This window comes from Lactuca sativa, chromosome 8 (genome assembly GCF_002870075.4).
Source record: "Lactuca sativa cultivar Salinas chromosome 8, Lsat_Salinas_v11, whole genome shotgun sequence".
NCBI classification, from domain to species: domain Eukaryota; kingdom Viridiplantae; phylum Streptophyta; class Magnoliopsida; order Asterales; family Asteraceae; genus Lactuca; species Lactuca sativa.
Window position 1 is genome coordinate 111407460 of NC_056630.2, and position 15939 is coordinate 111423398.

Below are 15939 nucleotides of genomic sequence, written 5' to 3' on the forward strand. Positions count from 1 at the left end.
AACTCTCATTTAGGTCGTGTAAGCCAAAAACCGCTCGAACTAAAATTCGAGTTTCGGGCTGTACACTGCTAAGCCGAAACTTTGAAAAATCATAACTTCCTCATACGAAGTCAGATTTGGGCGTTCTTTTTATGGATTTTCTCGTTTTAACATACTCTAAAAATTTTGTTTAGATCACTAATGCTAAATCTCTCTCTATCATAAATTCACTTTTTACGCTTCCCGGTGCCGTGTCGGTTTTGCCGTAAAAATTCGACGGGCCATAACTTCTTCGTTATAACTCGGATTTCGGCGTTCTTTATATGTACGGAAACCTTGTAACATATAGTAAAACTTGGTTAAGATTATTTATTCTAAATAATCTTTTGCCGAAAAGTCATTTTCCACCCTTATTGCCTCTAAATTGACTAGCCCGGATCTACGGGCGTTACAACACGATAGGTTATAAACCTCACGTCGTGTGCTAGTGTCAAACTATAGGTTTTTATTCTTTACTAGATCTTGAAATTCTTTCAAGATCTTTAAGACTCCCACTGTCCTCTCGACATATAAGACTATCTTGCCAAATATTCAAGAGATAGTGCGGATTCTTTATCAAGACAAACACTTCACACAATTGGCCTTAGTTGGTCTTTGTTTTATCCAAAACATCACAATACCAATTTCAAATGTACAAGAGTAGAAAACATTTTACTCTTACATTTAAAAAGTGTTATAAATCTTCTTTAAGATGTGTCACTCAAGTTACAATCTTGGAGTATGACTCTAAGACTTGCTTTGGAACAAAGTATGACTCGTCTTCTTGATTTAACCATTTCAACAGTTCATGACTCCTCTTCTTAGCTATAAGAATGCACTAAGATGTCCTTAGAAGACCAATTGTGATATAGTTCTTTAATAATTAAGATGATCACAAAACATGATACAAAAGTACTGTCCCATCTTTTCAAATTTGAGAAACTTTTACTTTTCTGCCTAATTTGATTCTTTTCATTCGTTCTGCCATACATTGAAACTCATCCAATGTTTCAGAGTTATAGTTAATCTTGTAAGTATAACCATATTTACTAACCTTTAGTAAATCATAACGAATAGTCTTATCGATCTTCTGTGGTGGACTTGACCAATGCACAAGAATGTGTACTCGATCCCTTAGTCCTTCACTTGACTCACATATACATGTGAACAAGGAATTAGTCTTAATTTTCCAAAGATAAAAATTCTCATTCATCATACTATACAAGGTGCATGATTCCAAGTTTTGGTCCAATTAAAACTTGGGTGATGAGAATCTTTCCTTATTTGGTAAATTAGACATTACCACAAATGAAAGAAATAAATCCATTTTCCAGTATTGCTATCAATGGAATCATATAAGCAACAATTTTTCACAAATTCCATTGTAAGGATACTTAGAATAAATAAAATCAAACATTTTCCTTTTATTTTAAAACTTTGCGGAAAAACTTATCCTTACAATGCAAAAGCATATGAAAAACTTGTTGTTATCTATTCCTAAGCAATATATCATAAATCCTAAGAAACAGCTCAAAATTCTGATCACCGACCATGCGATCGAAATCCATCTTCGCGATCAGAATCAGCATATACTTCCTTTAAGCTTCTTCATATTTCTTTGATTCTTAAAACATCAACATGTGACCCAGTCACATCATGTAATAAGAATCTCAGAATAGAAACTTAACAGAGTTAGATAGTGGACTTTACATGAAGTAGAGTCAAACTTCTTGACTTGATCAACCTTATGATCTTTCAGGTAAATAGGCAGCTTCGCAATCAATGTCCCTTCCTTTGGCAAGAGAAACATATGGACTCTTTGGGAATGGTACATGGGACTATCATAGACTTTGTCTTTCTCTTTACCATTTGGTCAACCGCATTGACTGTGGCCAATCCCTTTCCATTGGGAAGAGAAAGCCTTTTTCTAGATAAGGGTTGAATTTTAACTTTGAAAATTCTAAGGGCTTAACTTGGAATTAAAGTATTCATAAGGGAAAACTTTACAAATTCCAAAACTTGAGGGCAAGTTTTGAAACTACTCAAAACTATTCAATTTCATAACTTATGTGTTTAAAGTAGTTTTAATTCAAAAAACTCTTCAAGTTCCATAACTTGAGGACAAGTTATGGAAGACTTTAAACTATTAAAGGAATATGACTTTTCTTTATTCATAACCTATGGAAATATTTATGTGTTTTATGAATCTTAAATGTGACTCTTCATATAACTTGAGGACAAGTTACAAAAACACATTTTAGAACCAACTCTTAGATTAATTTGGATTGAAAACAACAATTTCACATAACTTTTCTATTAATCTAAGCAACTCATAAGAACAAGATAATTCAATCAAACTTTTTCATGCAATTAGCCTAACCATTAAACTAATACAAAACATGAATCTATTGACAATTATCTTTGAAATTGGATTAGCATGAACATTACCACATCAAAAACAAGTTTATAAATTGAAAAACAACTTAGGGTAATGTTCCTAGTCTAATTCCAGCCAAAATAGTCGGAGATATGTTGTCTAGGGGTCCAACTCGTCGAGTGCATGAACCAACTCGGCGAGTTGGATGAGTTTAGCCTTGAACTCGTCAAGTCCCTTCATGAACTCGACGAGTCTGCTGAGCAGACAACAACAAACTTCGATTTTTCAGCCAAGTTTGCAAGTATAACAAGAAAACAAGCCTAGTCTCTGATACCACTGATGGGTTTTGAGCATTCTAACACTCCTAAGTGTACATGCAACCCTAAATACCTTGTATCTATGTTTTCTCTATTATACATGCAAATATGAATATTCCAAGGTATTATCCTAACTAGCGAACAAAACATTGATTCATATGGAATAATATAAGTTAGAAGACATACCTATTGATGTAGCTTGATTCCATAGAACTTAAGAGCCTAGTGCCCCAAGTGTGACACCTCAAATATTTCACACAACACCAAATACACTTATAATAACTTGAGAGAAATGAGACACTTCATGAAATCGGCTAGCCCTCACCACGCCTTCATAGTGTCTGATTTTTGGGAAAAATAAGATGCTTATATAGTGTGTCACAATTAGGGTTACACCATGTAAACCCTAATTGTCATGGCCTTTCATTTCCATGATCCATGGGTACAAAAACACCATGGAGCATCCATGGAGCATCCTATGGGTTTTAGCCCAACTTGATAATCCATGGAGCATCATCCCACTATACAAGTATGGATGATTAACACAATCAACCCATATATTTAATTAGTCTCCTTTTGATCACTTAATTAATTCCAAATTAATTATTGATCAATACTAATTAAATAATCTTATTAATATATTAGAACTTATAATATATTAATAAAACTTAAGTGTTATTTATCTCATTTTAGTCTATCCAAATGCATGATGTCATGCAACCCAAATGGACCATGCCAATCGGCTCAAGTACATACCAAATATAGTTATGGACTTAGACACTAATCCAACAATTATATGCTAGCGGTAAGGGGTGAAATAGTCCCCGTGTTCGGTTGAGATAGACTGGAGGGTAGGTCGGCACTTCAGAATAGCCTGACATGGGTAGGTCAGCACCCCAAAATGGCTTGACATGGGTTGGTTAACACCCCATAAGGGCTTGACATAGGATGGTCAGTACCCCATAATAGCTTGACATGGGATGGTCAGCACCCCAGAATGGCTTGACATGGGTAGGTCGGGCACCCTAGAATTGTCCGGCAATATGTATGTGGTTTTGGTATGTGGTATGATGGGGGAACTCACAAAGCTTTGTGCTTACAGTTTCAGTTTTGGTTTCAGGTACCTCTTCGTCTAAGGGGAAGGAATCGGCAGTGTAGCAACACATCACACACACACACACACACACCCATATGGTTCCGCATTGAGTTTCTAGGATTATACTCTGATTTATATTACGTATGTGAGATGGTTTTCGAACATGTTGTTATAGTTTTTATAAAATGACATGACCTTGGTAATGTTTTGGTAAACTATGTTGTGAAGTATTTATTTAAAACTATGTTGGGGGTCGTTGTTTTCGCCCTCAAGATTTGGCATCATTACCTCTATGGGGTTCGTTGTACTATTTACACGGACCACAAGAGCCTAAGGTATCTCATGGACCAGCTAAATCTGAATATGAGGCAACATCGGTGGCTTGATGTTGTAAAGGATTATGATTGTGAGATCCTCTACCACCCGGGGAAGGCCAATGTCGTGGCCGACGCGCTTACCCGCAAGGCAATACCGATCAGGGACATATGTATGAGGATGACAGTTGTGACTCCGTTGTTGGAGCAGATTCGGGAGGCTCAGCAGAAGGCCATGGAGGAGGAACATCGGAAGAGCGAGCGAATTGTGGTTCAGGTTTCCTCCTTCGACTATGATAGTCGGGGATTGTTGACTCTTCACCGTAGGGTGTAGGTCCCGTATCATGGAGGTGTGCGCCAGGTATTAATGGAAGAGGCACACAAATCGAGGTTCTCTATCCATCCCGGGGCGAAGAAGATGTTCAGGGATCTTCGTCTTGATTATTGGTGGCCCTGTATGAAGAGGGATGTAGCTTGGTTTGTGGAGAGGTGCCTGACCTGCAGGAAGGTCAAGGCTGAGCCCCAGAGACCTCACAGCAAGGTCCAGCCGTTGGATATCTCTTTGTGGAAATGGGAGGATATTACTAAGGATTTTATCACGAAGCTTCCCAGGACTGCACGAGGGGTAGATTCGATTTGGGTCATCGTTGATCGATTGACCAAGAGCGCCCATTTCATTCCGATTCAGGAGAGCATTTCGGTTGAGAAGTTGGTCAACATCTATATCAGGGAGGTAATGGTGTGGCACGGGGTGCTAATTTTAGTGATTACCGACAGGGATGTGTGGTTCACTTCTAGGTTTTGGAAGAAGTTTCATGATGAGCTGGTTACTTGTCTGCACTTTAGCACCGCTTTTCACCCGCAGACGGATGTTCAGAGCGAACGGACCATCCAGACTCTGGAGGATATGTTGTGGGCGTGTGTTTTAGATTTTGGATGTAGTTGGGATACTTACCTTCCATTAGCGGAGTTCTCCTATAATAATAGCTATCATGCGAGCATCGACCGTCCTCCTTTCGAGATGTTGTACGGGAGGAAGTGTAGGACCCCAATATGCTGGGGTGAGGTTGGTCAAAGGGTCATGGGGAGTACCGAGGTGGTACTCAAGACAACGGAGAGGATCCAGCAGGTTCGGAGCAGGATTCAGACTGCTCAGAGTCGGCAGAAAAGTTATGCCGACAAGCGTCAATCGGACATGGAGTTCCAGGTCGGGGATATGGTGCTCCTGAAAGTGTCGCCTTTGAAGGGCGTCATTCGATTCAGGAAGCGGGGCAAGTTGGGCTGCAAGTATATTGCACCCTTCAGGGTTGTAGCCCGGGTGGGCAAGGTGACATATAGGCTGGATCTGCCAGCTGAACTCAGTCAGATTCATAACACTTTTCACGTCTTCCAGTTGAGGAAGTGTCAGGTGGACAATTCGGAAGTAGTTCCATTAGAGGATATTCAGGTGGATGACAACCTGAATTACATCGAGCGGCCAGTGGCAATCCTTGACAGGAAGTCGAGGGATCTGAGAAATAAGAGAGTGGAGTTGGTTAAGGTGCAGTGGCGGCACCGCAAGTGCTCAGAATGGACCTGGGAGTCGGAGGATGAGATGAGGGAGCATTACCCCGAGCTTTTTCAGGACAGAGCAACAGAATTCGAGGACGAAGTCTAGGATAAGTGGGGGAGATTTGTAACACCTAATTCCTGGTATGCCTTTAATTCAAGTATTTCTTATGTTTTTCTCTGGGACTTGACGAGTTGGAGGCCCAACTTGTCGAGTAGAGTCGTGATCCGCGGGAAGTTTAAGTAGTCTACTCGACGAGTCGGGAGACCGACTCGGCGAGTAGACGTTGTTTGAGTGAAACCCTAAATTGAGGGTTTGCACCCTATTTAAACACATTATAACCCCTCAACTCAGCCCCCATCGTCCAGAGCAAACCCTAACTCGAAACCCTAGCCGTTTTTAGTGTGTTCTTGAGACTTGTGGTGTTAATTTGTGTGATTGAGGCTTGAAGAAGAGAAGAAGGCTTGTGAGATCAAGGGGAAACAAGAAGATCCAGAGTTTTGAGCATATTTCCAGCTTATTAGAGGTATAAAGCTGAAACATTGTCTACTCATTGTCTAGATCTTGATTTTAGACCTTTTTCTACATCTTTCTAAGACCTAGAGAGGTTGTATTCGGGATTGAGTATTAGAAGTCAGTTTGTGCTTCAGATCTAGGGTTATTCGGGGTCTTTATGGCATAAAGGTCCCCACCTTGTTGCCATAAACACCCCACGCATCTTGTAGACCATATTTTATGGCTTTTTGAGCCAAAGATCCCATGCATGTGCACCAAGCTTGAGGCTTTACGTGTAAAATGGACATTAGGAGGCCAGATCTATGCTCTTGACGTGTTAAGACCCATTTTAATCGACTATATAGTAATGTTCAAGGATGGACTCGACGACTTGTTCTTAGGACTCGGCGAGTCGGGGTGTAATGACCACCAAATCCTTTCTGTCGATGGACCAGATGATAGTGTGGAAGGTCCCTCAGTTGTTTAGGATGATAAGGGACCTGTGAATCATGGGACTCGACGAGTGTTTGAGCAAACTCGACAAGTCCAACACAATCTCCCAATCTTTGAAGATGGACTTGACGAGTTGTTCTTACAACTCGGTGAGTCATAGCCTGGATGCATTCTTATGAGGGAGATGAACTCGATGAGTTCAAGGATGAACTCGGCGAGTAGGATGAGGATGGTCCCGATGGTATGATTGAAGGAGAACCCGTCGAGTTCTTGATAGACTCAACGAGTAAAGACGGGGATTGGTTTGGGTTAGAGGAGTATGGACTCGACGAGTTGGTAGGCCAACTCAGCGAGTCAGATCAACTAGATGTTGACTTTGACCAATGTTGACTTTGACTGAACTGAGTTGACCCTGGTTAGGGTTACATATTCAAATTGATAACTTAGAAGGGTTGTCGTATAGGGATTGAGGAGTCCAGGAGAGTCGATTTGCATGCCAAGGACACTACACGATATCGAGATGAGTTACCTTCCAGTAGAAGTGGGTCTAAGACACCAAGGCCGACCCACTAGTAGATGTTTAGTTGAGATGATTGTCTTTGTGATAATTATCTGGTTTGCTATTGCTTGACATGTGTGTATGCTAGTATGCGATGTTATGTGAGATAATATCAGTAGGAGGGGACTAGTCCCCGATTCGGTCGCTAGGACCAATGGGTAGGTCTGACATCGAGGAGAGTCGATTTGCATGCCGAGGACACTACACGACATCGAGGTGAGTTACCTTCCAGTAGAAGTGGGTCTAAGACACCAAGGCCGACCCACTAGTAGATGTTTAGTTGAGATGATTGTCTTTGTGATAATTATCTGGTTTGCTATTGCTTGACATGTGTGTATGCTAGTATGCAATGTTATGTGAGATAATATCAGTAGGAGGGGACTAATCCCCGATTCGGTCGCTAGGACCAATGGGTAGGTCTGACACCCCAGATATGTCTGACAACATGATTATGATATAATATTATATGCTAGTTGTAGGGTGAAATAGTCCCTGTGTTCGGCTGAGATAGACCGGAGGGTAGGTCGGCACCCCAGAATAGCCTGACATGGGTAGGTCAGCACCCCAAAATGGCTTGACATGGGTTGGTCAGCACCCTAGAATGGCTTGACATAGGATGGTCAGCACCCCATAATAGCTTGACATGGGATGGTCAGCACCCCAGAATGGCTTGACATGGGTAGGTCGGGCATCCCAGAATTGCGCGGCAATAGGTATGTGGTATGATGGGGGAACTCACTAAGCTTTGTGCTTACAGTTTCAGTTTTGGTTTCAGGTACCTCTTCGTCTAAGGGGGAGGAGTCGGTGGTGTAGCAGCGCGTCACACACACACCCATATGGTTCCTCATTGAGTTTTTGGGATTGTACTCTGATTTATATTACGTATGTGAGATGGTTTTCGAACACGTTGTTATAGTTTTTATAAAATGACATGACCTTGGTAATGTTTTCTTAAACTATGTTGTGAAGTATTTATTTAAAATGAAATTTTTTGCCTCGAAAATTGGGATGTTACATCATATGCGTTTGTTGTCTCAAGGGCCCAATCTTGGGCATTGCAAGACCACATCTTGCGGGATAACGACATTTATGGTATGAATTCTGATTATGCTGGTGCCTTAGATTCTCTTCGTAACAAGCTTCCGGACATTGACCTTAGCAGTTTTACTACTAAGGACACCCCCCCCCCCCTAAATCCCAGAATACACTGCGCGAGTGCCCTTTTTAGTAAAATTGTCCAAGATATGGAAGTGAATCTCAATATGACGACTCGGTAGAAAGCAGTTTTCTAGTGTTTACGTGCACCACATGCTCAAGATTTTCTTCTAGCTATCCCCATAGATGGGCTTGGCCAACATATGTCTCATATGGAGTATCGTACCATCCTCAAATATCGACTCATGATTTCAAAATTCCAAGCTGATGGGATTTGTCCGGTGTGCCACAAGGCATGTTTGGACTCTTTCAGTGAGCATGCGGTTCATTGCAAAGAACTCTCGGGGTTCAAATACAGGCACGATATGGTTAGGAATGTTTTGGTCGACATATGTAAGCGTGTTGGGGTCTCCGCCAAGAAAGAGGCTCCTGTGAATTTCCTGACTGACCTAACAAAAGGAAGGTCAACCCTTAGACCGGCTGGCGTTTTGATTTTTGGATAGGTTGGAGGGAAATACGCATGTGTGGACCTTACAAGGGTATTCTCTCTTATAAGCTTGAGGGTCGGGAGTTTCACGGCGGGACAAGATGCATTAAAAGCTACTACATGTAAGGTCACAAAATATGAGAAACCATGCATGTAAAATCAACACGTGTTCATACCATTTGCATTTGATACATTTGATTTTCTTGTGCCAGATGCATAGCAATGTTATATCTCCTAGATCTATTGATGTAGTCTTTAAAAGAATTGGTTTTACTATACAAAAGGCTTAGCGGCGCAACTTGTTGCCCGTTTGCCTTCTCATTCGTTATACGATAGACCTGGCAATGGGGCAGGTTTGGAGCGAATCGACCTTGATCCAAACCCTTTTAACAAATTTCAAAATCCGATCCAAACCCGCTCCGTAACCCGCAAGGTTTTGAAGAATCAAACCCATACCCTTATCCATCGAATCAGCAGATATCCAAACCCGCCCCATAACCCGTAGTTTTTTGAATAATCAAACACATTTTACTTAAATCATAAAATCACATTTACTAAATAAAACTTAGTGTTGATTTAGAAAACACATTATGTACTCGAGGACCTTCTATTGGAATTAAAATCATTATTTTAGTTACTTCCGATTGGTTTTTGACCGTCGATTGCATTGATATAGAATAGAATTTACAAACTTTCTTCCGATTGATAAATGTTCTTATTGATTTATAAATGAAATTGGTAATGACATGATGAAATATAAATCAAATGAAATCATGACTCTTAGGAGAAGACTGAAAGTATAGAAGTTGAGTCGTCGAGTCCTATGTAAAGACAGTTTAGTCTTTGGCCTTTTCTCTTTGGACTTCCGATTGGAATTTAATGTAAACTTTAGGCAATATAAAATATAAATGTATAATTCTAAAATTTATATGGGGCGGGTTATAAATGGAGCGGATCGGTGATGATCCATATCCGACCCTTTTAATAAAAGGGTTAGCGGATACGAGTTGTTAACGGGTAAACGGATCAAAAACTATGCTCCAAACCCGTATAATTGTTAAGGGTTTGGATCGGATCAGGGTCAAAACCCACTCCATTGTCAGGCCTATTGTACGATGATAACTAAAATGTTTGAACTTTCATGAATTACATTTTAAAAAAAAAATAATGAAGTAAATAGAAAGAAATTGAAAAAGGAAATAAAAAAAGGCAAAAAAATTCATTGTAGCCGCTTCCAGGTTTGAAACAGACCAAAATCGTAACAAAATAAATTTTTTGGACGAACAGTGCAACTCCAAAACTTTTTGGACGGACAAACCTCAAAGACCAAATTTGCAATTTTATCTTTTTATAACTTATCTTCTATAGTATAAGGGCACTATCTGTCATTTAGTAAGAACATTGGGAGGCAAATGAAACTATAGAGCAAGATCCCCAACATAGTGTTTTTCCGGGTGTTTGGGATTGCTTTTTAGCTTCAAAAGTTCTTTTCAACAAAAAGATTTTTTGACTTATAGCTTTTTTCAAAAATAGGTTTTAAAATGTATTTGGATTAATTTTTGAAGAAACAAATGCTAAAATGCCAAAAGTCAACAAAAGTCACAAAATTGTAACCTTTAAAACCATAACTTTTTTTTTTTTTTACCAAAAAGTTATTTTTTAAAAAAAAATTTATAATTGTCAAACAACTTCTTAAACTTTTAGCTTTTTAAAAAAACAAAAAAATCCAAAACAATCATTTTAAAAATTACCCACTCAGAATTTCGGAAGTACCAAACAATATACACTTTTTAGTTTTTAACGTATAAGTTACATGTTACTACATAAATAATCTTCTAAAATGTAACTTTTGATCTGGACCTTTTGTTCACCCAAAAAGTCCCGAATCTTATTATCTTTTAACCCCAACTTTCAACGAGAATTTCCGGATTCAGATGCAGTTTCAAGCATGCAACCGCTAAAGAACATATTTTGAAGATTCCATCGGGAGTTGGAAGGTTGACCTGAAGTTGAAGGGCCTTGTTAAACGATCATCAGTGTTCAGAGTGGAGTTTCTGACTATCTGATATTTTCTCATAAAAATGGAGCAAAATTCTCATATGGGTACTCTCAATTCATGATCGAATTAGCTTTAATCTGTTCATTACTTCGTTAGTTTCTATTTTAATTTTTGTTTTATGCAGTTAATTGAAGATATCGTGTTGAAATCATCCTTTTGTATCAGTCATGTTCTTGCTCTTTAAGTCAAACCCTTGTAGTTAATCGCTGAAAACAACAATTAATCTTGTAATTTGTGCTGATTTCTGGTTTAATATCGTCATTACCCGAAGGGTCTCTTGTTATTTGTCATTTGATTAACTTTTCCTTCAGTAGTATCTTCTTCATGGACCTTTAAAGTTAACCCTGTACTTTACGAAAACTATGCTACTTTGACTTCTTTCGGAGATAATCAAGTAAATTAAATAAATCATTTACACATGTTATCATACAATTCGGTTATCAGAGATATTTATCTTATCTTCAGGTACCTATAATTTGCTGGAATCTAAGCAAGAAGATGACACCTACACCGAAGATGGGACTGTAGATTACCTTAAAAACCCAGCTAATAAGAAAAAAACCGGAACTTGGAAGGCATGTGGCTTCATCTTAGGTGATTGCTATCTTTATCCTTTGGACCGATTTTAGGTTGCTTTTGTTTGAACTAGACATATTTTTATCCTATTCAGCCCTACCCCTAAAGATTGTCTATAATTATTTATTGTCTTGTATATGTAGGCAATGAATGTTGTGAAAGATTGGCGTATTATGGAATGAGCTCTAATTTAGTCCGATATTTTAAGTATCATTTGAATGAGCATAGCGCAACGGCTTCAAGAAATCTTTCAACTTGGACAGGAACTTGCTATCTCACCCCATTAATCGGAGCCTTTGTAGCCGATACTTATATCGGACGTTATTGGACCATCGCCACCTTCTCCATCATTTACGCAATTGTAAGTCTAACAACAATAACAATAACAATAACAATATCAGAGTAACAGTAACACTAAAGAAATATGTTTCTAGGGAATGGGAATGTTAACACTATCAGCATCCGTCCCAGGGCTAAAACCGACATGTTATGAAAAAGATGTTTGCATTGCAACAAAAGCTCAAATCGCATTATGTTTCACTTCTCTTTACCTCGTGGCTCTAGGAACCGGGGGAATTAAACCCTGTGTCTCGTCTTATGGTGCGGATCAGTTTGATGATCATGATGAGGTCGAGGAAAAACAAAAGAGTTCTTTTTTTAATTGGTTTTATTTTGTCATAAACATCGGTGCACTCGTGGCTCATTCAGTTCTAGTTTGGATTCAAGATAATGTGGGTTGGGGTTGGGGGTTTTCAATTCCTACTATTGCAATGGGAATTGCTGTGATTTCGTTTTTTTCAGGTACTAAATTGTACCGGAATCAGTTACCGGGTGGTAGCCCGCTCACTCGGTTGTGCCAGGTGGTGGTTGCTTCTTTTAGAAAGAGAAAGATCGAAGTGCCATTAGATAGTTCACTTTTATACGAGTCTTCAGAAGAAGCCGGTTTTTCTAATTCAGGAAGCCGTAAGATTGATCATACATTTGATTTGGTGTAAGTTATCCTCTCTAATTCATAATTACACAACTTTGGGTACGAGTGTTATCGAATCTTATTACTAATTCATAATTACTACAGTTTTTTCGATAAGGCAGCTGTGGTTACACCAAACGGGTCGATAAATCCATGGAACCTTTGCTCTGTAACCCAAGTTGAGGAACTAAAAGCCGTGATACGTTTACTTCCAATATGGGCCACAGGTATCATTTTCTCCACAGTTTACGCCCAAATGAGTAACCTATTTGTATTACAAGGCTCCACTCTCGACCCACGGGTCGGAATATCCGGGTTCGAGATCCCGCCTGCTTCACTCGGGGTATTTGATACAATCAGCGTAGTATTCTGGGTCCCGGTTTACGACCGGGTCATCGTCCATGTAGCCAGACGGGTCACGGGTCAGCAAAACGGGTTGACCCAACTTCAACGGATCGGGACTGGATTATTCATTTCCATCTTTAGTATGGTTTGTGCTGGTGTTCTTGAAGTCGTTAGGCTCCAGATTGTATCAAGAAACGATTACTATGAACTGGATCGGATTCCTATGTCGATTTTTTGGCAGGTGCCACAGTATTTTTTAATTGGGTGTGCTGAAGTATTTACATTTATTGGGCAATTGGAGTTTTTTTATGATCAAGCTCCGGATTCTATGAGAAGTTTGTGTGCGGCTCTTCAGTTAACAATTACTGCACTTGGGAGCTATGTGAGTGCTTTGCTTGTGACGATTGTGACGATTATTAGTACACAGGGTGGTGGTGCGGGGTGGATCACGGACAATCTCAACTATGGCCACCTTGATTATTTTTTCTGGCTTTTGGCTGGTTTAAGTTTGGTGAATTTGGGAGTATTTGTTGTGTTGGCCAGAAAGCATACATATAGAAAACCTGCTGCAGCTGTTCGGTAATGCTCGTGAGGACTTGAAAACATGCACCGGAAAGGTGTATCTAAGCAGAATGGGTTGTAGATAAATATCTTGCACTTGTACATTTACGACTTTGCTTATCGTTTAGTAGTTTGTACAAAGGACATTGTTTGTAATATCATCCATCCATTGTTTTGAAAACCGGACCGGACCGTGGTCGGTTGAACCAGGAATAGGGGAGGCCATTGGTTTTTTCAGGCACAAAAACCGTTTGTACACGACCCAGTGTAAATTGGGCGGATCAGAAGGAAACCGGGTTAAATCGGCCTGATCCAACCTCTTGAAAACTGGTTTCTGTAAATTCTTAACATTTTAAATCGGGCTCTCTCAATAATACATAGTATTAGTAATAATGTCAAAATAAGTATAATGTATATGTATAGTATAGGTAATTGTTAGTCGGTTGTTTGTCGTTTGTAAAAAATTGCATATATAAGGATCATTGATCCTATGAAATAAAGAAGTGTGAAAATTTGTAAAGTGAGTTATTTTCAAATTTGTCTTTTGAAGTTTCTAATTTCTGAATAGCAAGTCACCTACCTTAAAAATACCAACAAAGAACTCGACAAGCAGACGGAAATCATACAATTCAAATATCTCTTATTTATTATCTTTAATACTCTATAGTCTATAATTTATATTATTATTTTGAAAATTTTGGTATCAAAGCTAGATTATGATGTCTATATCTAATGAAAAGATAAATGAATTTATATATATATATATATATATATATATATATATATATATATATATATATATATATATATATATATATATATATATATATATATATATATATATATATATATATATATATATATATTAAGATTGTGAAAAGTTTTAACACTAAACTGTAGGAGTTTTGGTAAGAATGGTCCCTGTATTATTCTTACTCTTTTAACAGTAAACATGAATTTTTTTTTTTTGGCATATTTCGTCCATCATTTATGATGGGCAGTTTATATGTCATTTTCTCCATTCTCTCCATAAAAAAAAAACACACCGCCTTAGGTAACTTTCGTGTCACAAAGCCCTAGAGACGAAATTAGAGAGAGAGAGAGAGAGAGAGAGAGCCGAGGAAGAAGGTGAAGGCAGCAGATGTGTCGTTGTTGTCGATCCTGAACGAAATCGCGACGGCCGATGAAGACGACGATTGATCGGCTTCCGATATTGACTATGAGTCGGGATCGGAGTCGGGGTCGGGGGAATTCAGTGTGTTCTTCAGACGATGTAACTCTTTCGCTTCCCACTTCCTCGATTGAGCGTCGTGTAGCTCGCAGTCTCCTCGGAGAAGGAGTTTCGGGTAAGTCTCCTTCTTCTACATGCGTCGTCGTCGACGGTGCTTCTGCTGCTTCCATCCGCCGCCGATGACTTCTGTCTATGTTCCTTCTTCGTTAACTACCATCGATGTTGGCGCAAAGGCTTTTGGGTATCAGCTATTTCAGGTACAGATCAAATCGAACCTTTAATTTAACTGTTCTTCTGATTCTGATTCTGATTAGGGTTCAGTATGTTTCTACTTCCATTTGATTTCATTTCGTTTTCTATGGCGATTATTACCACCACGCCACCGGAACCAGCGATTGACACCAGATATCAAAAACCACTGCTTTCTGTCGGAGTTCATACCTCACTTCATCGGTGGCGGTGGAGTCTCTATCCGAAAGGATTGAAGAAACAATTTCATCTTCTCAGCATCATTAGGTATTATCGATCTCACCTTCTTCTCTGTCATCTTCTCATTTTCTCAGCAAATATATTTTTTTTTTCAAATTGTTGCTGGGATTTCATTTATTTTTTTGGATGGATTCTTTTTGAGTTTTGACATTAACGAATTGTGGATGTTAAATATTTTAGTATCAGTGATACAAACCTTACATTGCATATAAGGTGTCCATATATATGTGTCCTGTTTCTTTTTACTATAGGTGCTAATGAAGAGGGATATGACCCTGTGTCGAATGGAGAGTTTACTGTCTTCCTTTATGATCCTAAGCATCCAATATAGTTGTTGATAAGATCTTATTGAGCTTGGAGTAGTTGTTTATATTGCAAATGAGGAAAAAATAATTAAATTATTCAAGAAAGTCTAGATATTAGAAAATTTTATAGCCTAACAAGATCAGGATAACATCATAAAGACTATAGATTTTAGAAAAATAATTTGAGAATTGTAGTCTTGATTTTGTTTTGTTACTTTAAAGTTTAAACTGTTCTTATAGGCATGTTGGTGGTTATTGATTATAGATCAAATTAAACAAATAATTAGAAGCAATATTTAAGGTAGATGATGGTGGTGGTTGGTCGTGGTGGTATGAATGATATCCCCATGTAACTGTTATTCAAGTTTTAAGATCATAGGAAGCAAATAGTTGTACGTTTTGATTATTTTCTTGAATGTTAATTATCTATTATGTCTCATCGGTTTTTAATTTTTTTTAACATAGAAAAAGGAAGCATTCACATTGGGAACCCCTGCATTGATCTAAAGTTGTTAAATTCAATCACAATTATTTCATATGCGTGTGTTTCTTCATTGTATGGTGTTCAAATGATTCTTTTTAA

General features: G+C 38.7%; 1 protein-coding gene across 1 annotated transcript; it reads left to right on the forward strand.

The window, feature by feature from the left end:
• The first annotated feature begins 10661 nt into the window (after positions 1-10661).
• Positions 10662-13851, forward strand: LOC111880351 (protein NRT1/ PTR FAMILY 8.2). Its single transcript, XM_023876774.3, has 5 exons — positions 10662-10923; positions 11345-11473; positions 11599-11816; positions 11890-12446; positions 12531-13851. The coding sequence occupies exons 1-5, from the start codon at positions 10902-10904 to the stop codon at positions 13351-13353; spliced, it is 1749 nt and encodes a 582-aa protein (XP_023732542.1). The 5' UTR covers positions 10662-10901; the 3' UTR covers positions 13354-13851.
• Positions 13852-15939: the final 2088 nt, after the last annotated feature.